We start from the raw sequence: 24,073 nt of genomic DNA, 5'->3' as shown, positions 1-24,073 counted from the left end.
CTTCAATTTATTTTAAGAATGTCTTATAGTTTCAGTACATAAGGTCCTTCACATCCTTTAAGTTTATTCCTAGGTATTTTATCCTTTTTGCTGCAATTGCAAAAGCAATTGTTTTTTGTATTTCTTTTTCTGAGATTTCATTGTTAGTATATAGGAATGCAATGGATTTTTGTATGTTGATTTTGTAGCCAGCAACTTTACTGTATTCATTTATTGTTTCTAATAGCATTTTGGTGGAGTCTTTAGGGTTTTCTATATACAGCATCATGTCATCTGCAAAGAGTGATAATTTAACTTCTTCATTCCCAATTTAGATGCCTTTTGTTTTTTTCTCTCTTGCCTGATTGCTCTGGCTGGGAATTCCAACACTATGTTGAATAACAGTGGTAACAGGCTGCAACTCTATCTTGTTCCCCAACGTAGAGCAAAAGGCTTTAGTTTTTCACCATGAAGTGTGAGACCAGTTGAGGTTTTGTCATAAATGGCCTTTATTATGTTGAGGTACTTTTCTTCTATAGCTATTTTATGAAGTGTTTAAATCATAAATGGATATTGTATCTTGTCAAATGCTTTTCTGCATCTATTGATATAATCATATTATTTTTGTCCTTTATTTTGTTTATGTGGTGTATCACATTGATCAATTTGCATATGTTGAACCATCCTGTGCCCCCAGAATGAACCCCATTTGATCGTCATGTATAACCTTTTTAATGTATTGTTGTATTCAATTTGCTAGAATTTTGTTTAGGATTTTTGTGTCTATACTCATCAGCGATGTGGTCTTTAGTTTTCTTTTTTTATGTTATTTTTTCCAGGTTTTCATATCAGGGTAATGTTGGCCTCATAAAATGAGTTAGGAAGTATTGAAGAGGACAGGCATTAAATTCTCTTTGAATGTTTGGTAGAATTCACTAGTGAAGCCATCTGGTCCTGGACTTTTGCTTAGGAGAAGGTTTCGGATGATTGTTTCAATTTTCTTACTGTTGATCGGTTTATTTAGATTTTCCAGTTCTTTGTGATTTAGTCTAGTAAGACTATATGTTTCTAAGAACTTGTCCATGTCTTTTAGGTTAGGTTTTTGTTATTCTGATTGTATAGTTGGATTAATAGAAACATCTCCCCTATGTTTCCAACAAAATTGCCCTGAGGGGGCACCAATAAAAAACAAGTTCATAAATTGCTTGAATCCCTTTATAACTATGCTGACAAATCTTAAGAAAAATAACTAATTTGAATCAGTATTATTTGATCCTTTTTTCCCTGTGTCCTCCTTGATATAAGAATAAATTAAAACCCGATTTGTCTGAGTGTAATGAATACAGAATTTGAAGGTGTGGTACAACGGATTAAAAAAAAAAAAACATGGCAGAAAAAGGATCTTACAGGGTAGATTATATTCCCTTTTATGGAAGAGAATGGTATGCATTTGAAACATTTTTTTTCTTATAGTGGTTTTAACTGTTGAATAATATAGGAACTGAAAATTGCCTTGTTATTAGAATTATAAATCTTTTTGGCAATGCCAGGAAGGGTTTCTCAATAAATCTTGATTGTCCTTTTTTAAAAGGGTGGTGAGGGAATAGATAATATGGACAGGATAAATTCACTTTTTCTTTGTGAAATTCAAATTTTCTCTGATAACTGCAAAATAAACCCATTTCAGAGCTAGCCAATTGCTTACAATCTTATATAGGGTGGCCTAAGCTCATGGTTCCTGATTTTTATTCAAATACCTCTGGTGGCAAAGAGGTCACTCTCTTACAAAGCAGACTATTCTAATAGTTCTAAATATTACAAGTATTTTAACCATTCGTTCAAAAAAATATTTATTGTTCCTTCTTTTGAATCAGCATCTGCTCTTCTCTACTTCCTATATGTTTAGTTTTAGTCCTGCTTTATGAAATAATTCCTCTTCCACACGACAACCCATAAGTGATTTTATGGAAACACTGAATGAAGCTCAAGGTTAGAATGAACCCCAAGGCTCTTCTAGTCCAAACCCTCATTTGCCACTTCCCTCAACTAGTACTGGCCTAGCGTGAGCCTGAATATACCCCGTGATGGTGGTGGTGGTGATGCTCTACATGCAGTTCTGAGCTTATTTAAAATCGTTCTAATATTCCATCTCATCTGCTCCTGCTCCAACCCCAACTCCTTCATCCACTCCTCAAGACACAGTTTTGTGTCTTCTTACACTCCTGGTTGTTCTGTGCAGGCATATACTCCTGACTGTCTATGTCCTCCTTAAAGGTTAATGCACAGAAATTAAACACATTAATTCAGGTACAGCCTGGATCAAGTGGGATTTCACCTACCTGCTTATGTTTCTGTTTTTGTTAATACAGCCTGGAATTAGATTACCTTAAACAACATTGGCAGTCATGCCACATATTGATATATAAGTTTTTTATCAACTTAAATTCTAAAGTTTTGTTTTTCACTGTTAATAACCCTCAGATCCCCAGTTACATTTTTATATAGCTTGTTTATTAGATCTGAACACTGTTTCTTACTTTTATTCCCATATTATTAGTGTACTCTACCCTGTTGAGATCCTCTCTGGAATGTGATTCTGCCATCCAATAAATATGACATCTCTTCTTCTGTCCCATTTTTCTGGATATCTGAGATATAACTGTAGAAACAGATATCCATATATAGAGAAAAATCATCCCCAGACCCAAAGCTTGAGAAAACTAACCTAATTCATTATTATAAATGTTTAATGGAGCACGACTGAGAGCATGAACTGCTTAGTATTACATAGGTAAATTGTTCAACCAGTTACAAATCCATTATTTTTCATTGGTTTCAGTTCACTTTTCTTAATTTAGTATCTAAGAATAATATACGAAACTTAGACATACCTTTTGCTGTAATCTGGTTATATATGTACATCCATCTACTAATAACCCTTTTTAAAAAGGAAATAAAGATCGTATTTTAAACTGTACTTTTTCCCAAACTTTCATTAATAACCCTTTTAATAATCTATTCTCATTTTGACTTAATAAAATTTTACCAATCTGTCTGTATTTTGCAGGAGTAGCTTCATTTTTTTCTTCTATTATTTCTTTTACTTTCTACAGTTCCTGAAAAACTGTCTGAATGGTTTGATTTTTTTTTTTTTTTTTTTGCACATGTTCAGTATTTTGAAAGTCATTTCTTCAGACTGATTTAGTTTCCCAAAGTTTTTACTTACAGGTTCTTTACTTTTCTTGGCATTTTATACTACCTATATTTGTACCAAGTTTTAGTCCAAATATTTATATTTTTCTGTTTGACAGAATTAGAAGCTAAATAGGAACTGGCTGCTATTGATTTCTTCTGTAAATTAACATTTAACTCTCAGTTGACTGAAGGGAAAAAAAGGCTTATTCCTTTATTATTGTTCTTTTTAATTCTAACTGAAAATGTTCTTTTTGCCCTTTGTATTTTCCCCCAAACCCAATGGGTCCTTAGTACTCCTGACAGATATTTTTTAAAATTAAAATTTATTGGTGTGACAATTGTTAGTAAAATTACATAGGTGTCAAGTGTACAATTCTGTATTACATCATCTATATACGTATCACATTGTGTGTTCACCACCCAGAGTCAGTTCTCCTTCCATCACCGTATATTTGATCCTCTTTTCCCTCTTTTACCACTCCCCACCCCCTTACCCTCTGGTAACCACTAAACTGTTGTCTGTGTCTGTATGTTTTTGTTTCTTTATTTGTTTGTCTTGTTCCTTTGTTGCTTTCAGTTGTATATCCCATATATCAGTGAAGTCATATGGTTCTCGACTTTTTCTGTCCGACTTATTTCACTTAGCATGATAATCTCACAATCCATCCATGTTGTCACAAATGGTCCTATTTCATCCTTTTTTACTGCCGAATAGTATTCCATTGTGTATATATATATCACATCTTTATCCAATCATCTATCGAAGGACACTTTGATTATTTCCATGTCTTGGCCACTGTAAATAAGACTGCAGTGAACATGGGAGCACACATATCTTTACAGATAAATGTTTTCAGATTTTTTGGGTAGGTACCCAGGAGAGGGATTGCTGGGTCATATGGTAATTCTATTCTTAATTTTTTGAGGAACCCCCACACTGCCTTTGTGCAGCTGCACAAATCTGCATTCCCACCAAGAGTGTAATGAGGGTTCCTTTTTCTCCACAGACTCTCCAACACTTATTATTTGTCTTTTTGATGCTAACCATTCTAACAGTTGTGAGATGATATCTCATTGTGGTTTTTATTTGCATTTCTCTGATGATTAGTGATGTTTGAGCATCTTTTCATATGTCTATTAGCCATCTGTATGTCCTCTTTGGAGAAATGTCTATTCAGGTCCTCTGCCCATTTTTTAATTGGATTATTTGTTTTTTGTTGTTGAGTTGTATGAGTTCCTTATATATTTTGGATACTAGCCCCTTATTGGAGGCATTGTTTGCAAATATCTTCTTCCATTTGGTTCCTTGCCTCTTCATTGTGTTGATGGTTTCTTTTGCTCTGCAGAAGCTTTTTAATTTGATATAGTCCCGTTCATTTATTTTAGCTATCTTAATGTCCCATACCACTCTGCTATATTAATCCTTAGTTTGACTTTTACTTCCTTTTTCCTTCCCCTCCTTACATCTAATTATGACAAGGAAAGCCTACAAATAATAAGAGAGTGGAAGGGAAATTAAAGGCCTAATAATTCACAAATTGTATAATGATTCCTTGTACACAATTTGACTCTGGCAGTTCCTTTGAAAATAATTTTTTTCTTAGTCACATTTGTTTCATGCCACTTTCCCAACATTTACAAATTTCCCCATACATTTCAGAAGTCAAGAAACAGACAACTGTACTATCCATGTTTATGAAGCTTTATCCCAGTTCTGGAAAACGATAAATTATTCTTCCTCACTTTTGTATTCTCTAATTGCTAATATTCCATATCACACAAGGAGAAAGGTTGACAGTGCCTTATGTATAACTAAGTAATTCAATTTCAATAATGATAGCATAGGCATACGTCTTGTAATTTTTTTAGCCTCATATGGGAATCATAAAAGTTGTAGTTGATGAGGTAGTAAATAGGTTACTAATCTGAGTATACCAGACCCACCTGGTTTTCAAAATGTAAACTTTGTTCCATATGGGTGACGAAATTGAAGATGCACTGAAGAAAAAAATAAGACCTATGAAATATGTCTGTATTTTGGAAATGGGGTTATTCCTGTTAGATCTTTTATGACATCAGAGAAATATATTTTCCTTGGTCTTACTTATACGTATGCACATACATATACATCATTTCATGTGTTCAAATGCAAAAAACAGTTACTGTTTTTTTCCTTTACTAGTAAAACAGTTACTGTTTTTTTCCTTTACTAGTACAGAAGGCAAATATTTCATTTAATATTTACTAAATTAAAAGACCATGTTACACTTTGAATTAATTCCTGTAATTATAAGGAAAAAATATTGTTTCTATTATATGTGGCAAAGTTTTTTAATAAATGGAATATTAAGTACATTTAAATCAAGAGAGAATTTTATCAGGAATTGCAGCTATGGCTTATTTTGAGTCCTTCTTTTCAGTAACTTTCTAAACAAGTTCTTCTTTACTCTTCACATTTTTGGTTGGCTTATTATTCTAATTATTTGAAATTGGGAGGTATAAAAGGAAATTTGAAGTAAAAAAGAATTTGAATATTATCATTGTAGTTATTTCAAGTAAATTATATGTGCAAATAAACATCACTTTTAAAAATTAAATATGATAAACATTATAGTGTCTTGCAACTTAATATTAAAAATGCAGTACTACATTCCATTAAAAAACATCATCCACCATAGCCAGGAAATTACCACCAGAAATTAGAAACTTCATATTATGATTTCTAATATCTATATTATTCTAAAATTTAGATTTAACTTCCCAGAAATCAGGAAATTCTGTTCTGAGATTCACAAAGAAACCATAACTGTCACATAGAAGACAACAGCCTCTTTCATAAGGAGCTCAAATCATGGTACCCCTCATGAAAGGATCCATCACTATGGGATATAGTCCTTCCTTTTCTAAGAGGAATTACACCTCGTTCCGTTCTTCCTCCTAGAGATCCTGTATAACAATCACATGTTGAAGTTCTTATGATTTAAGAACTAGTGTTCTGAATTACAATGTGTCATTGATGTAATGAGAACTTGTAACCATTTCTTCAAAAGCTAATGCAACAAAGTAAAGTTCCTTCAAAGGCTAATGTATTAGTTCCCTTCTGAAGCAAACACTAGTCTTATTTTTCATTCAACATTCAAAAATACTAGATCAGAGATCTTTAACTGGTGGTCTGTGGGCCAAATCCTCCTGTCAAATGTATTTTTGTTTGGACTATAAAATGTTTTAAGGTAAATTTGAATTGCTAACAAACATTTAAAATCTGAAGCAGTCATTAAAAGGAAACCCTTGGATTTCTGGCTTTTCTTGAAATATGTAAAGACGTAGCAGCATAAGGTTCGCTTTACTTTGTAGCAAAATCAATTGTGTCCTCATTATTTCCTTTTAGTCCTGGCTTGGCTTACCATGCAGGTAAATCTCCCCACTCTGTTTTGTCTTAAACCTGATCTCTTATTAATTTTAATCAAAGTATAATTGACATGCAATATTATATTAGTTTCAGGTGTACAACATAGTGATTCTACATACATTTACAATGCCATCATTATGATAAGTCTATTAACCATATGTCACCATAAAAAGTTATTACGATATTATTGACTATCTCTCTTGTGCTGTACATTATATCCCTGTGACTTATTTATTTTATAACTGGAAGTTTGTATCTCTTATTCCTCTTCACCTTTTTCACCCATCCCTTCACCCCTCTCCCCTCTGGCAACCATCCGTTTGTTTTGTAAGTTTGTTTTGTGGTTTTTTTTCAGATTCCACATATAAGTAAATTTGTATGGTATTTGTCTTTCTCTGTCTGACTTATTTCACTAAACATAATATCTTCTTGGTCCATCCCTGTTGTTACAAATGGCAAGAATTTATTCTTTTTTATTGCTGAGTAATATTCCATCTATACCACATCTTCTTTATCCATTCATTTATTGATGGACACCTAGGTTGCTTCCATTTCTTGACTGTTATCTGTCTAGCCCTTAAAGTCACTTGAATTTACTCCATATGCATAAGTGATATCAAATATAAAGATAATAATAGGGCGCTGAAATGTGTCCTGGATTGTAGTCAACATTTTAGTCCTATATGGAAACATGCAAATTTCAGGTGTGCTTTCAAACCACAGATATTTCAGTTTTGTATAATTGAACAAACCCTGGGAAAACACTAAAAATTTAGGATGTGGACCAAAGGAGGATACAGTATTAGAGAATAGGACCAGCTAACTAGTGGCGGAAGGTCCCTAGAGTAGTCCTGCTCCAAGTAGTACTGCTCCCAAGTGCTAGTGAACTCTTCCTAGCACTCTGTTATCTTAGTGTTGCTAAGGTCATTTTTGACGAGTTCCACTATTGCAGAGGGCTATCAAGCATTTACTGTGGGTTCACATTTATTTATGAGGGAGGGTGAATTTCAGAGGTGGCGTAGGAAGTACAGGGATAACTGTGCACCCGTTACAGCTGGCTCTTTTACAGGCTGGCTTGCAGCCATCTACCTCTCTTGTTGGAAGTAGAAAAGAAGCTGCCATCTAGGGAACATGCCCAGGGAATTTTACAGTCAAGTCAATCTAGTATCATACAAAGGAAGTTTAGCAAATATCCATGAAGCCAGATACTGAACAGAGTTTCTAGGGAACAACAGGACCCTTTTGCTTTCTCTCCCAGAATGAAGAATGCAAAAAAGTTGAATTTTTCTCACAGGCTACTGGATAAATGCCTATTTTCCCGTCAGTATAAGGTGCCCTGTCAGCTAATGAATCTCCTACTTTCTGGCACTGTTCTTTCCTGATCCTGCTGTGCCTGCTCTCCCAGAGGTAGACTGTTTCCTTTCAGAAAATGGATAGGGTACATTCAAGTTGAGGTGAGCCCTTGACCTGGCAACCTCAACTAGAAAGCACTGTCGGTTTTATTGAAGAGTAGATGCAAAATATTGTATTGCACCCTGCGTGATACTGTACCATCTTAGAGGGAAGAGTCCTTGAGAATTAAAAGAGTGTTAGTTTGGGCTCCATAATTCAGATTTGTATTTCAAATGCAAATTGCATTAAATTCAGATGGGGTGGAATTAAAGCTTGCTTTTGCACTGTTTATTTTTTTAAAGAGGGAGTTTTTAAGAAAATTATTATGCATTGTTTGGTAATCAAATTGATCTTCTAAACAAGACTTCTGGAGGTGTTTTTTGTTTGTTTGTTTAATTTCCTAAAAGAACAAAATTTTCACAGGTCTTTTTTTGCATTTACTTGCAAAACATATATACTAATTATAACGTGCTTATTCATTAAAAGTTAATTAAAAGATGTGAACTATATGAAAATTGATCAGGATAGTTCTGATTAAAAATTAAATTGAAATTATAAAGGTAAATTTATCTTTAATTACTATAAACTGGTGTAAATCATAATGTATAATTCAGATTATCATGTATTTAGATAGACATTTCCTAGACTAACCTATATTAACAAATTTTATTGTTCAAAACTTAAATAACTGCCTAACCTTCAAACCTTACTACTCTTTCTATAATCTTTAATTCTGCTAAAGGGATCTTTTTTGTCAAGTGTGAAACAAGCTCACAATCCTTTCTCGAAACTCTCAGGGTCAAATGCATTTCAGAAAGTAGAGTTTTTAGGCCTTAGAAAGTTGATATCGTTCAAACACCACGTATTGTCTGGCGCCCTTAGAGAGCCAGAGGCACCTGTAATCAAACCATCAATTTCTGCAGTGAGACATACGCGTGTTCACACGAAGAAGGATTATTAGTGACCACAAATGGCCTCACATCTCTTCAAATAAGTGCCACCAAATGAGTTTACTGCGAACTTTAGAAAACTTTAGTTTAAACTTATGAAGGCATATTTTATTAGTGGGGGGGGGGGGGGTTGGGATCTTTGGATTCGGAAATTATAGATAAGGCATAGAGGACTGTATCTTGATTTTAAAATCTATTCTTCATAATTGTGCCAGGGTTGTCTTCCTCAGACTTACTCTTGGCATGGAACCTTCATTGAATAAAAATCTTCATAGCTTCCCACTACTTCCCTCTTTAAGCTTCCTTTAAGACATCCCACATCTATAGCCTTTTCCAAGCTCTTCCCTGAAAAGTGTGTGATTCACCCCCAACCAAACTCAACTTACCAGCAATCCCAGAGTGCACCTTCCACATCTTTGCTCAGTGCCCTGCAGACTGCACTACCTTCTAACAGAGGCGCAAGTCCACAACCCATCTCAGATACTGTCATTCTAGTCATCTTCTCTCTCCTGTCTCAAATCCCACCTTTACAGGAGCCTTACTCCATTCCCTAGTCAGAATGTGCTTTAGTAGAATACTGCCTGCTCTTCTAGTTATAGCACTAAGTTAGTATGTTTTCTATTTGAATTGGTAATCATGTGCTAGCCTCCCCACCTGACTAGATTTAACCCCCTGCAGCTTCGTTCAGTGTACTTGGTGTAGAGCATGTACCAGGGGTGCCAAAAAAATGTATACACATGATTTGTATTTATCTTTCATCTTTTGTTATCGGTATATATCAAGTATGACAATTTTAATACAGTTTTTTTTCTTTCATAAAATGTGTATACACTTTTTTGGCACCCTCAGTGTTTACGAGATATTGGTTACATGAAAGAATGAATGTGTTCGTTAATGTCTTTCTTGATTGCATTGATCTGACCACCCACAGGAGTCCTGTACCCCATAATCACCATAATCACTGCCATTGCCCCCGTGTCCTAACCTTTCCCATACAGAGAACAGGATCGAGATCTCAAGGGAGTACCTAGAACAAGACAGAATCTTTGTGTTCCAAGTGTAGGTTTAGTATTACTTTGGAAAAGGAAAATATGTTTTCTCTTTGGGTCTAGTATGCAACGTAATGATATTATCAGGAAGGAGAGGTACCAGTGCCCGTGAAAGTGGCCAGACACCGCGGGCCATAGGGCTACTCTGTTCTGTAGGTCTCAATGTAAATCTCACTTCCTTGGAGAAGTCTTCCCTGACCGGCCAACCTGGGTTCGGTCCCCTTTCTGTGCACTCATAGCTTTTGTTTTGTTTATAGTCATTATATTCACTTTTGAGGTATGAATCTCAAGCCAAAAACTGATATCAGTAAGAAATAGGACTTGATTTTCTATAAACATTTGATTTCTGAATCTGAGCCTCCATTCTTCTGAGCTGACCAAAAGAAGAAACTATCAGTCTTCTTGGGCTCTCCATACTTGCCTCCTCCATTAGGACTGTTTCACACTTCTGGGGTCTTACAGCATCAAGAGACCTGGGGGTGGGAATGAGAGGCCCCTGGTCTTCAGTCATCAGTCCATACAGTTTGCTGCTGAGAAGGCAGCATGGCTTGACTGACCTGCATGGCCCTTAGTGTAGAGTGTGTCACCGCTGCATCGTGGGGCGTAGGAAACTTTCTACTGTGTCTGTGCCCCACCTCAGATAGGGGAATCTTTTGCAAGGCTTCCTGTGTTCCCGTGCATCTAGACATGTCACATAGCCATTCTTTTTTGGGGTATTGTTGCCTTCCTGGAAGTGCTGCTGGGAAGCAGGGCTAAGATCCCTTCTGCTCTTGGGGACCATGGGCCTTCCACTCTTCCAGTTTGGGGGAGTATCTTCCTAGATATTCTTGATTTCCAGAAATATTGATAGACAAGTTTGGTTTTCCACCCTGTCTCCTCATACTTCCTCTAAGGCAATAACAGATGGCCAACTAAGAGCCTGATGGCGGAGCAAAGGAAATAGAAAAAAATTAAGAGAAAAAGAGCATCGATAAATATATCAAAAGAGATCTCAGTCACATTTGTAGTTGCTTGTTTGATGTCTCTCTGTCTCGGTTATACTCTGAGCTCCGTGAAGCCCAGGATAAAGCTTTCTAATCCCAATGTCCAAGTATTGCCTTGTTTATAGCAGGATCCTATTAAATTCTTGAATAAATGGGAATGAAATTCAGAAACTGGATTTATGGAAAGTATAGACTCAGGAGAAGAGGGTCTGGGTGTGAATCTTGGCTCTCTTCCTTACAGTTAGGTGGGCAAAACCCTTAACCTCTTCATGCCTCAAGTTCCTCATCTGTCAGATGGTTGGGAGTTAAGAGTTAATTGAGTTTATAAAGCTCCTAGGCTAATACCTGGCACATACTATGTATCACGTGAATGTTTACCACTATTCTTACCATTATGCTCATTATAATGAGAAACCCTCACACAGGACTGTTCCTTTAATGTCCTAACACAAAGAACAGCTCTTATCCGACGATAGCAAATTTTGTTTTTGTACGATCTCCCAGACTTCTAGGCTGTTTTATTTTTCTCCCATGTAACCTGTGTCTACACTACTCTGGTTCCCACAGGGCCATGCTTCTTCGGGAATCTGACCTCTTTTCATCTCCTGCTGTCCTTTCTTAGCTATATGTCCTTAGGAGACACCACAACCTGGAATCCCTTATTAGATCATATATGACAGCTAGAGCCTTTCTCAGTAGTGTTTAGGCAGTTTTTAAAAATTTCACACTTGCCAGTGTTGAAAGTTATCTGCCGTCTCTCTGCTTATTCACAGAGCTTTTGCAGTTTGTCTTTACTTAGCATTTTAGTAGCTATAGTATTTAATCACATTTGTCAATGTAAAGATTGCATTTTTCTTTCTCTTCTAAATAATTTGTAAATTTATACTTATCATTTACAAATAAACAGGTAATTCCTGGAGTGACTGGGATTAACATTTATGATAGCATACAATAATAGAATGAAACTTAGAGTATCTATAAAAAACAAGGTTAACATTTTGAGTCAATATTGTACAATTCAACTACAGAAAGCTAGTTCTTTCCATCATTAGCATTTCCATAAGGCAATTTTTTCAGTCAATTATAAATTCTGATTTTCATTTGCCCAAATGCTCATATTATGGCTTTTCAAAGGATTCCTTTAGCTATTTAGAGTTTCATATAGTTAATTTTTCTACTCAGACAGATTATACCATCTACTCCAATAGAGAATGATTTAGCAGCATATTTCTTTCTCTTAGTTTCTTTTGTTTCCTTATTTAGCCTTCTAACAGTTCCTGCTGTTAAACTAACGTTATTCTTTCACCTAAATATTTTTGCATTCTATTATAATATTTTCCCATCTGGTGTCTCTTAGCTAGAAATCATTTTATCAACTTGTAGGAATATTTATCTTTATTTAGGCTGCACACATAGCCACTGTAATGGTTGTATTGTAATGCATGCTACATTTGGGGAAAACAGAATCATGATACTATTTACATTATGGAAAACTTCAGGGATTCTCATTTCTCAACATAACACATATTTTTTCTTTCAATATGATTTGCTGTTATGGCCCCTTAAACACCTTTACAGTTAAAATAATTGTTTGTTTTCTCCTCCATCGCTCTACAGCCTCAGGTATACATACCCCCAGTGCTTATCAGTGAACACTAACTGTCAGTGACATTGGCCGTTGTTAGCTTATTCTTACTATGGGTCGTTTATGTACATTTGTACAGCACAATTAATGATGCAGTAAACAGTGAGGTCAAGTATGCATGTCTATCGTTTTGAGTCACTTGCCTGTGTAGAACAGAGGTAGCTTTCCTCCTGCTTCTACAACCACTTCATAGTCATCCTCTTTGTAGTTGCCTCTTCCTCTGCTTAGCCCTTAAACCGAAGTCTTTCCAAGTGTTCTTTCCTGGATATGTTCTGTCTACAACCTCCCTACATGATTTCCACAGCCCTATGCCTCGTAATTCCCATCTGTCTCCTGACACTTTTATGTGCATATCCAACCTCTACCTCGAGGCTGTCCACAGACACCTTGAATTCAGCAAGTCCCTGACTGAATTCATTATCTGTAACCACCTACCTGCCCAGAAAACCCAGTCTCCTACTGTCCTCTCTAGACCAAGGATCATTCTCCGTTCCTCTTTCTCCTATACTCTCAGCCAAGCAACAAGTCCTGCAAATTCAACCTCCTTAATAATACTTGAAACTATCAGTTTGTCCCTCCCCTAGTTCTAGGACACAGTCCCTTCACTAGACTATGGCAGCATTTTCCTAAACAGTCTCTGTGTTCAGTTTTCCTCTTGCTCTGCCAACCGCCATCCCCTCATTCACTCGGCTGGGGACGTCTTCTACGGCTCCTCAAGCCTGGTGTTAGGGGCACGTGTTACTTCCTTCATAGCCCCTCTCCTTGTCCGTCATAACAGCTGTCACTCCGTATGATGACTGCTTGCTTACTTTCCCTCATTTCCCCACTAGACGTGACACCCTGTGAGCTTAGGGTCTCACTCACCATTCAATCCCCAGGGCCTAATGCAGCGAATGCTGCACAGAAGGCATTCAACAAATACTTCTTCAATATTGTAGACTGTTAGTCAATTTTTAAGCTTTCTAATGCTTAACCTATAAATAAAGTAGACAGAAATTAGAAACACATAAATTACATGATGACAAAATCTGGAATTAGAACTCCTGAATTGAATTTCTGGCTCTATCATTGCCTTGAATACTTTTGACAAAACACAAAGTTTTCTCACTATAGTGTAACCATGTAACACATAACACTCATCATTACCGAGTACACGATAAAAATGACTATAGCATCTTGAATTTATGGCTTCTAAGTAGTGAGAAGCATTTCTTATGAATTATTTATTTGTTCAACATCCCTTTGGGGTAGGCTTGCGTCTTTCCTCCTAGAAGGTTATGAAGGGAGAGAGAGCGCCTCCTTTAATGCTGTCAAAACACTGGTCCTGAGATGATGGCTACCTACTTCACAGCACGTCAGGAACATTCACGAAACAGTTTGAGTCTTTTTGCTCTCAGGAAGAAAATGGGTTGTATAAGGTAGTTTGGTACTCTTGTAAATCCCATTTCTTAAGAATTTAAAATATTTGGGGGTGAAATTTGTACAAATTATTTCAGTATTTCCGCTTATTCCTGGACTCTTTCTCCATGTTTTTCTGGAGACACATTTTTTTTCCACGCCCATTCAAACCATCTGTGTACCAGGCAAGTTTTCTGAGATGTAAAACCAAGTGAAATATCTGAATTCCATTTATTTAGAAAGACCTATGACTAATGATACTGTGGGAAAATGACATATTTAATGAAAAGGTATACTTTCTGTGTGAACAGCAGGGGAGCCTAGAAGTTATGGCTACACAAAGCCATGACCTACAGATAAGATTCAGCACCAGTGCTTTTCACACTTACCCTCCAGAGACCACCTGCAGGAAGCAGAGAGTCAGCTCATTGTCTGTGTGTGATCTGGAGATAACCACCAATGACAAGTTCTCTACCACTGTCAAACAGTAAATTTTTTTAAATGTGTGCAAATTTCACATTTTACCCCAAATTATGTCCATGTTTGCTTTATATAAAAATGTTTAAAATGATTTACCATTAATTAAAATAAACTCTTAAGAAAAATGTACGATGTTTATTATTGCCTTTAAGTGCTCCCAGGACACTGGCATGTACCCTTCAAGCATTAACCCCCATTCGAAAAGCACAGGGTCCCAGGGCATTGCAGCCCAGGCCCTGGGATTTTTGTTAAAATTTAAAAGAATTCCTCCACATGTCCCCTTTCAATCTTGCAACATGTAAACTCCTGAAGTCCTTTTGCCTAGATCACTAATGAAATCTTTAAAATGGAACTCTAAGCACCTAATTGGTAGCATGTCCACAGTTAAAATGATTGAGGAACATAAAATCAGCTTCATCAGACATTTTCTGTTTGAGGAAAAGATCTGTTCAAGGTGAGAAATAGCTGTCTACTTCCTTTTTAGATCTGGTTAATGCTAGAAACTAAACTAAGAAGTTCTAAAACTTAATGCTTTTTTTTTTTTTTTTTTTTTTTTAGCATTTAGCAAATATGATCAAAGAGCAAGCTGATCATGCTCAGATATGAGTACAAGAAGTGACTTATTTATACATTCAAATTTCAAAACATTTGTAAGGCCTGCCATGTGTGCTGTTAAAAGCTTTTTAATTTTAAATTATTTTTGTTAGATAATCCCGTTTAAAGTGACATTATGATTTATCGCCACTAATCAAGATTCTGATCCCTCATAGACTTCTTGTTTGTATCTGTTTTTGTTCTTTGTTACATAAATATGAGGTTTATATATAAAATTCTGACTGTGTAATATAGGGCTAATGAGTCACAGATGGAAGGATGCTGGCACATTACCATCTAATAACATTTTAAACTCATATTCTATAGTAAAACAAAAGCAAATTGTACACATCTGTTTTCCAACTTGTACCATTTCTGAATTTGTGTAGAGTCTATGCTTAAAGGACTTTTACTTAGGGGGAAGAAAAAGAGGATACAGGTCACCTTGAAACTACCCAGCTACTTAATAACCTTATCAGAAAGGATTTGGCAAAAGGGATACAATTTCCTCTGCTTTGCTTCCTGAGAAGGCTCAGCTCTAAAGAATGAGAATCAAAGACATTAACGCTGAAGTGATGTCACACTACAAACATAATTTTATTGGCTTACTTAAAAAGAAAAAACTATATTCTTAATAAGGAGAAAATAAGGGAGAAAACATGCCAAAATGGTCAAATTAAAAAACTGAAAATTTTCTGCCCTTGCCTAAAAATATCCCTAAAATAGATTTGGGTGGGAAGAGGAGAAGACAGTAAGGAGGAGAGAACAGAGGAAGGCAGCCTGCAGACACTTGAGGCCATGTATTGCTGTGGTTATTGTTTGTTTTATTTGTATGTTAAACATGTTCTGTGTGAAAAAAAATGGAATAAAAGGGTCCCATATCACATGTTGTTGGAAAAGAAATAGAACAAAGGCAAAATTTCTCTCTCAGACCTACCCAATTCATAATGCCTGAGAGGAAGAGTTCATACAGTTAGTGAAGTACAGGACCCTAAAACATCTCTCCCCGTTCTCCTTGGTTAAGGAATTCAAAACCACTTTTCTGCTTCAAGGGGTGTGTGAACTGTCAAGTTCTTTTGGAAAAGTTATGTGACACAAGTAATTACCACAAAGTGTGACCATAACTCCCTCTGACATGAAATACGCATATTATAAGAGACAGATTTCCATCTACCACCTCTGCTGGAATTTCTGAAACAGGAAAAACCTGAGAATCATATGATTAGAGAGAGAAATTTTGATATGTGGGTGGTAAGACTATATTTTATGAGGCGTACTGCATTTATTCCGAGAAATACTTCTGATCTGACTGCAAAATTCTGCTCATGGTTGTCCAAAAATGAATCAATACACATATTGTCTGTCCTGAATTGTAGAGTCAACAGAATATCAATAGGGGGAAATTGCAGTGTTGTTTTCATAACAGTGTCTGTAACTATCTCCATTTTGTACTAACACTTTGTACATAAGATTCCAGACATGTTAAGACTATATATACACAGATCTTATTGTACGTGCCACAAGAAGCAGTTGCAAATTCTCAGTCGGGCCATTCCCTTTAAGAAACGGTTCACTTGTGAGCCTTGTATGTCTGATTTTATTTATGGTATGTCAAACAAGGCAAGACTTAGAGCTGGGACAGGGTGGTATTAGGTACATGTTTGTTTTGTTTGTCCACCAGTGAAATGTCTGTGTGACGTTTTGTGTCGTGTTTTGGTGCTGTGCCATGTCCATAGGGTCTGCCAGGCTTCCCCACAGTTGCTGCTCTACACAGTAATCAGATCCTCACCGTCAAGGTTTGTGGTTGGCATCCATACCTGCTCGGTCAGAGCCTACAATCAGCATAAGAGTGAGCAAGAACAGCGAAACTGGCTTGCCGAGTCCCCTGCTGCCTTTAATCACGCACGTCAGGTTATTGGGACCTGCGGACCTCACCTACATCAATGAGGTCAAATATATATTAAGAAGGAGAATCTTGAGCTTGTAAGAGAGGAGGGTATTGAAGATGAGCAGGGACAGTGAAGAGAGGCAGACATGACTCTAGGTCTGTGCCATGCCTCAATGGTTTAATTTGCATTCATTGCAAAGCTCTGTGGTATGTCAATTAAATAATCCTAAATACTCTGGATTTCGGCATCAATAAATGGCAGTTGTGTTCATGCCACATTATGCTGGTTGACAAGTCTGACGGAAATTGAACTGGCGCTTTGTCTATGGACTTTCTGCTCAGAGCACAGAATGCAGGTGACTCGCGCTTACCTGCTTCTTTAATATACTATGTTAGAAGGCCCAACACCCTCAGCAAAATGATGGGATACAAAACAAAAAAGCAAAAAAGGTTCATGTCTAATAAAACTCTGGTCTCACCATCCTGTTTCAGGGTTATATTTCTTTCAAGGAAGAGCCAGAAGGTCTAATGTCAGACACAAGTGCCAGTTCTGTTTTATTTAATAGTCATTATAAGTCTAATGTGTGTATCTTTATTTCTTTCTTGGGGCCTTCTGATGTCTATTCTTCAACTCTCTCATCTCTGAACTTCAACCTTTGACCTCACCTGACTGATCAGATGGTGTTTCCTAAAATCAATCATGGGTTTCTCTCTGCTGATCAGCAGCTCATTAAACGCCGCCTGATTAAGGTAGTGCTTATTCTTGCTCACGTCTAATTTCTTCTTTGCATTCAGTTATTACTCTGTATACTGTTGCTTTGCTGTTTATCTCTCATGGGTGGGATGGGGATGGGGGCAGTTTACTTGGAAATACCTTAGAACAAAATTATGTTCAATAAGCTGCATTTATTTGAAATGTATATGAAAGTACCAAAATAAAAATATAGAGAGAGCCTAACTAGTTCTTTCTTAATTAAAAAAAGAAAGACAGCTTAAGATATATCTAGTAATGGACCCAGTTTCTAAGGTCTCTAGCTTTGGTGATGTATACATTATTATACATCATGACAAGAGCTTTGTATGCTTAATGTTATAGGTTATGAAAAAGTAAACACATTTGCCCAACTTCAAATGCAGCCATTTTATTAAACAATGTGGCTGTAACTGATGCAGCATTATCATGAATAAAGTTATGCAAAAGTTTTGTCCCAGCTCTGAATATAGTGATAATAGACACGCCATTTCCAAGAGCTGAGAGTGCTGGTTCCTGAGCTGCTTTGATTTTAATAGCTCTACTCTGCTCACCCAGCATGAATATTTATTTGATCCCTGCTGGCAGGCAAATTGCCTACAGGCTTCATGTTTCTAGTTGCTCTGGTTTTTTCATAGTATAAATGTGGATTAGATAATATAAATTTAAAGTGTTGGAAAGGAGACCTGAGTCTTCATCTTTCCTAGTCATGGTTGTTCTGTCCCCTTCTCCATTGTAGGGTGACCAAGGACAGGCTGGGCCTCCAGGGCCCCCAGGCCCTCCAGGCCCAAGAGGACCTCCCGGGGACACAGGAAAAGATGGCCCCCGTGGAATGCCCGGAGTGCCCGTGAGTTGCTTTATGGATCAGTTGTTCTCACAAGTTTTGTTTTGTTTTAAAGGCTAAGAATTGGAATGGAATGGGGTTGGGAGAGGCTGTAGGGTTAGGGGGTTGAGTGAGTGGAGTGGGTTGAGGTAAATCAGATGCTAGGAAAGTCCCCAAGAAAAGAAGCACTGCCAGTAGGATTCAGCTTTACCACTCAATCCACGGGGAACCCACACACACTACTGAGAGAGACCTGGCGACAGCCACTAAGCTGGTTTTCAGGTAAGCCTCCAGAAGTCTGTGATTGGAGATGTCTGATGTCACTTGTGTCCTAACTGCCATAGAGTGCATCAATGCCTTTGGTTTGAATGGGAGACTAGTTTGAAAAACTAGCATGGGGAGTAATAACATTTCCCAAAGATCAATGGCAAAGATAAAAAACTCCCATAGAATGTATGAAAAGTAAAGAAATTAAATCTTTCTAATACTAAATCCCCTGTAAATAACTTGACCAAAAATGAATTGCTAATAAAACAGCAAAATATCAGTGGGTATGGTTTGAATATCTTTTGTCCTTTGTATGTGAAGCTTATTAATAGAAATGATTTAAAAGTGATCTCCATTAACCCAAAAAATTTCATAGAAAATAAAAGTGATCTTAATACGTAGATCTAAGTACTAAGTTACTAAGTAGTTAGCTATTAAGATTAATCAAGTGTCAATAATATAGTGGCACAGGACACTAGATAAATGGTTTGGTTTGGTAGACACAATCCAGAAATTGAAAGAACTACATGGAAAAGGTGAAAAAATTTTACGCTTATATTATGAAGTTAGGATATGAAATTCAGGTTCATTGATGAATTGAATTAATGTATTGCTTTAGCTTAAAATATTTTCATTAGTGTTTTCATAGCACAAAAATAATAATGAAAATATTTATCCACAGAGTAGAAAATTTTGAAAATAAAGACAACCAAAAAGAAAAAAATATGCAGCCACAGTCATTAATGTTTTAGTATATTTTATTTTTATATTCATATATTGTATTTTTTTTCAAAGAATGATTCACATAGGGTGCTTTAAAACTTTTCTGAGACAACCTTCCATAAGCCCCATTTCTCTTTCTGAAATCTGCTGCTAGTTGTCATATGAAATGAGGAATTAACTTGGAACATATGATTTGCTGGTTGTTGGGACTGCTCTCACTAAACCATCAGAGACAGTGGTTTCATTCTAAAATGTCTCCCCTTTTCTTGGGAGGATATCTCAAAAGATAGAGAAAGCCGCAGCTTTAGGGATATTTAAAGCTCTCCAGTTGATTGCTGGTTGCCAACAAAGATACAATGAGTGTCTCTTCAAATAAGAGGAATAGTTAAAACCGTTTTTGATCACACAGAATGAATCAGATCATCGAGTATTGTATACTCTACAGAAAATTCAAGGTATAAATTGCTTCCAAGAAACAAGATAAAGTTAAGGAATGACAAACTGTAAACCATCCAAATATTATGTCATCCTTTAGATGACTGTAGTCTATTCATCTAAGTAAGAAATGGAGCTTTTATACAAAGGTACGAGTATTTTTTTAATTCCACAAATACAATTTGAACTGGATTTATAGTCTCAGAGTTAATTTTTATATACTATCATAACCACTGGAAAAATATTTTATAAAGATAAACTGAGAAGTACTTATTTTTAAAGTCCAGCAACATCTATATACATAGGGTGCCAAAAAAATGTATTCACATTTAAGAAAGGAAAAAAGCTGCATTAAAATTGTAATACTCAATATATACATCGATAACAAAAGATGAATACAGGTCCCGTTTGACTTCTTTAATCACAGGAGGTGCTCAAAGTGGTTACCATCAGCGTAATTTTAATACAGTTTTTTCCTTTGTTAAAAAAAATATATATATATATATTTTTGGCACCTTCTGTATATTGGCATTACAAGCATGGTTTTTCCAGAAAATACATGTAACCAATGACTGTCATTATAATAGTATAATAAAACATGATAAGGAATTCTGTATAAATCTGCATATTAGAAAGTTATGATAGTATGATAGTGGTATGATATGGCAGAAAATTTTATTTTACTATATGCTGTCAATTTTAACAAAGCATGTTACCTTCAGCCATCATTGATTGAAAATAAGCCAAATTCAAAATCAATCTCTGCTCCTTTTTTAATTTAATTCCTGCACTAAGAACAATTGTCTCTCTGCCCTATATATAGAAGTTCTGAGTTCTCATAAAAAGGATCATGTCATTATCTTGTGTCATTATAAACAGGACATAACAAATGAGTTATTACTGTAATTGTAATTAAATATTTTTCTAGGACCATTTATTGACTTACAATATAATTGCTCTTATTAATTTTATTTAGAATACATTCTGGCATAATCTTAAATCTTTGCTATAATCTAGAGTCCTTTTATTAAATACTCAAATGTTTATAAAATGCATTTGGAGAAAGAATATTGGTTCCTTTTTGTATTGCATTGTGTTTGCATTCCTCAATTTAGCCTGAGAAGTATATTTGACATTCATGCATCCCAGTCGGTGCTAAGAAAAAGGAAAAAAAAAAAAAGATTGAAAAAAATTTTTAATGTTCATAGCATTAATAAAATTATCATTATTCTTTTTTAAGGGTGAACCAGGGAAACCAGGAGAACAAGGCTTCATGGCAAGTATTGCAATTTATCTCTTTTGTTAAATTCTATAAATTTCTATACAATTTCTATAAAAATAATGGAAGTCCAACAAGTTATTCAAAGCTATGGTCAAGATTATATGTAACAAATGTATCTGTCTTATGTATATAACAAAAAGGGTGAAAATTAGTAGACGTTTAAAAATAATATGGCCTATTGTATAGTAAGGGTTACAAGACAACACATCTACAGAGCTGACCCAAGAGAAAAAGAGAGGGAGATTCCGGGTGGGAGGAGTGACAGAGAATCTCTTAGAAGATCACAGGAGAGAATTTTTTTATGCAGCTCTGCTACAAGGGAGATTAAATTCAGGGATCTGCTTATTTGCTTAAATAAAATGTTTTCAAAGGCATCAGGTGTGAGTAACTGTGAATTAGTATAGGAAAGCTTCCACAGTGATTCAAGGAGTTTTTCTTTTGTGGAAGGGCTCTACCCAGAGAGAAACAGTTGTGCCCACTTGATCTCTGTCATTAAAAAAGGTCATGAAATGATTCCACATGGATTCGCTCATAGACAGGCAGGTCCCAGTTTCTCCTGATTGTTTATGTTTTGCTGGTAAGAGAAGTGGGGCAGCTTGCTGAGCCCTGAAGAGTACAAGCCCTTCACCCTGGCCTCTCGCTGTGTCTCTTCCCTGTCACCAGAGCTGCCTTTCTGATCTATTTCATGACATGAACAATATTGGGAAACACAGGGTGACACTCTAATAACCCTAATTCCACAGGACAGCTCCGTTTCGTACTCATCCTGGATGCAGGGATCACAATAAGCTTGATCATGTCTATTCCACATAATATGTGACGTGCAACATGCAGGTGTTCAGGGTAAAAAAATTACTTTTAAAAAAATAGCTAAATCCTAGTGAAACGTATACACAGGAACACGACAGTTGGTTAAGAATTAAAACAAATGTGTGACTGGGTTAAAGGTCAAAGTCTTCTTCCTTCACACGATGCCTTCAACAGCCCTCCTGGGGCAAAACTCACCAAGTTGTAATCATAGCTATAGTATAGCTGCCTTTGAAACATTACTGGTAAAGTGAAAGCACCCTAGGACCAAATTTAACCCTTCCCCTGGCAATTCTCTCTTCCTGACCTATAATACCAAGATAGGTATTTGGTAATACCAATAGATAATGGGGGGTTGGGAGGGATACTATAGTGGATTCTTTTTAAAGAGAATAAAATGAAACAATAACAAAAAAGACCATATGTAAAAACTAAACAAAACATCTGTCATCAGTGGTAGCTTTGCATACAAGAGCAGCATTAGCTGTCAGGGTTATAGGGTCACAGGGGGTGAAGGATTCTTGGAAAACTACAATATAAATTTTGAAATTGCTTTAGGCAATTGAATGCACCTGTGATTTCTATCCAGGATAATGGTCAAAACATATTCCTCCCAGACATTCTTATATTGAAGGCTACTTGGGGCCCTTAGGAGCTCTTGTTTGTTCCCACATATTTACATCTAGCTCCGATTTTTATTATTACCGTTGGTGTTCTACCCTGATGCCCAGTGCAGCACCCTAATATACACAGTGCTAGAACACAAATGGATGTTTTTTAAACCACAATCTTATCTTCCTTAAATTCATATATTCTCTCTAGAATATACTGTGTGAATAACAACTTAATTCCATTTCCCTACAATTCCTAGCTTAGTATCATTAAATACAAATGTTGTACCTAGTCTTAAATGAATTATGTTATTATCTTAATGTGCTCCAATTTTCCATTTCTTATAGCAACTTTTGAGTGAAGATGATCCTGGCTATTTTTTTCTATAAACTTTTTCTTCTGTCTTTAAACTCTTCAGATTGAGTTCATACTCTCATTTTAAAAATACAGCTAAGAAACTTAATTGAAATCACAAATTAAGTTCAAAGTGTAATGTTGTGATCTTCTAATGTGCGTTGTACTGTTTTTTTTTAAATGTAAAATCCTTTTTTAAAAGAAAACTTCTATAATATATATAAAGAAAAGTAGACAAATCATAAGTCTACATCTCAGTGAATTTTCACAGTGACGTAACTATGTAACCAAAAACTAGGTCAAGAAATAGAATATTATCATATCTCAGCAAACCCCCACTACCCTCCAGTCACCACCCCCTCTTATCAAAGTTTACCACTATTCTTACTTCTGCCACCATAGATTAATTTTACCTGCATTTGAATTTTACATTAATAGACTCATACAGATTGTACACTTTTGTGTCTGGCTTCTTTCGTTCAGCATTATATTTGTGAGATCATCCACGTCTGTTTTAATAGCCTTCACAGCTGCTTAAAAAAAAATTAGGAGGAAGAATCTTACTTCCTTGACTACCCCGTTAAAACTCCATCACTCAAACAGCAGTGAATGAATGAATAGTCTGTCTGACCTTGGGCAAGTCACTTAACCTCTCACTTTCTCATCTGTAAAGAAAGGGTAATAATACCCTCTCTGCCTCCTTATAAGGTTGCCAACGACAAATGCAATAAATTAGGGGAAGCACTTTAAAATATGTAACGAAGAGCTATATGAGTATGTTATTATTATTATCACTCAATAGTTCCCTCTAGAGTAAATTACAGGTGAGCGTGGATTTATATAACAGATGTATTCCTGTAAAGTTCTGTATGAATCAGAATTTCATAAATCAACATATCTTAAATATGCTGGGGAATTTTGCTATTTAAAGCAATCCAATTCAGAGTCTTTTTGTAAAGTAATATAATCCCTTAATTCTTCTTCCCAGCAAACTGAATTTTTATATCTTATATTTGCTTAAAGTGAAAGATTTCTATGATTTAAAAAGCTATCATTT

The 24,073-nt window shown here is 35.9% G+C and overlaps 1 protein-coding gene across 1 annotated transcript in view; it reads left to right on the top strand.

Annotated features, from left to right (window-relative positions):
• The window catches only part of COL25A1 (collagen type XXV alpha 1 chain), a 437,107-nt gene that overhangs the window by 299,250 nt on the left and 113,784 nt on the right, over nucleotides 1-24,073 (top strand). The window contains exons 8-10 of the mRNA XM_088792400.1: nucleotides 16,811-16,870; nucleotides 18,453-18,560; nucleotides 21,202-21,237. Coding sequence (XP_088648526.1) covers nucleotides 16,811-16,870; nucleotides 18,453-18,560; nucleotides 21,202-21,237 — 204 coding nt within the window. The remainder of the gene's footprint in view (nucleotides 1-16,810; nucleotides 16,871-18,452; nucleotides 18,561-21,201; nucleotides 21,238-24,073) is intronic.

This window comes from Rhinolophus sinicus, chromosome 1, assembly GCF_057876585.1.
Source record: "Rhinolophus sinicus isolate RSI-liver-muscle chromosome 1, RSI-T2T, whole genome shotgun sequence".
In the NCBI taxonomy this organism is placed as follows: domain Eukaryota; kingdom Metazoa; phylum Chordata; class Mammalia; order Chiroptera; family Rhinolophidae; genus Rhinolophus; species Rhinolophus sinicus.
The sequence above is the reverse complement of the archived record's forward strand: the minus strand, read 5'-3'. Positions and strand labels throughout refer to the sequence as shown.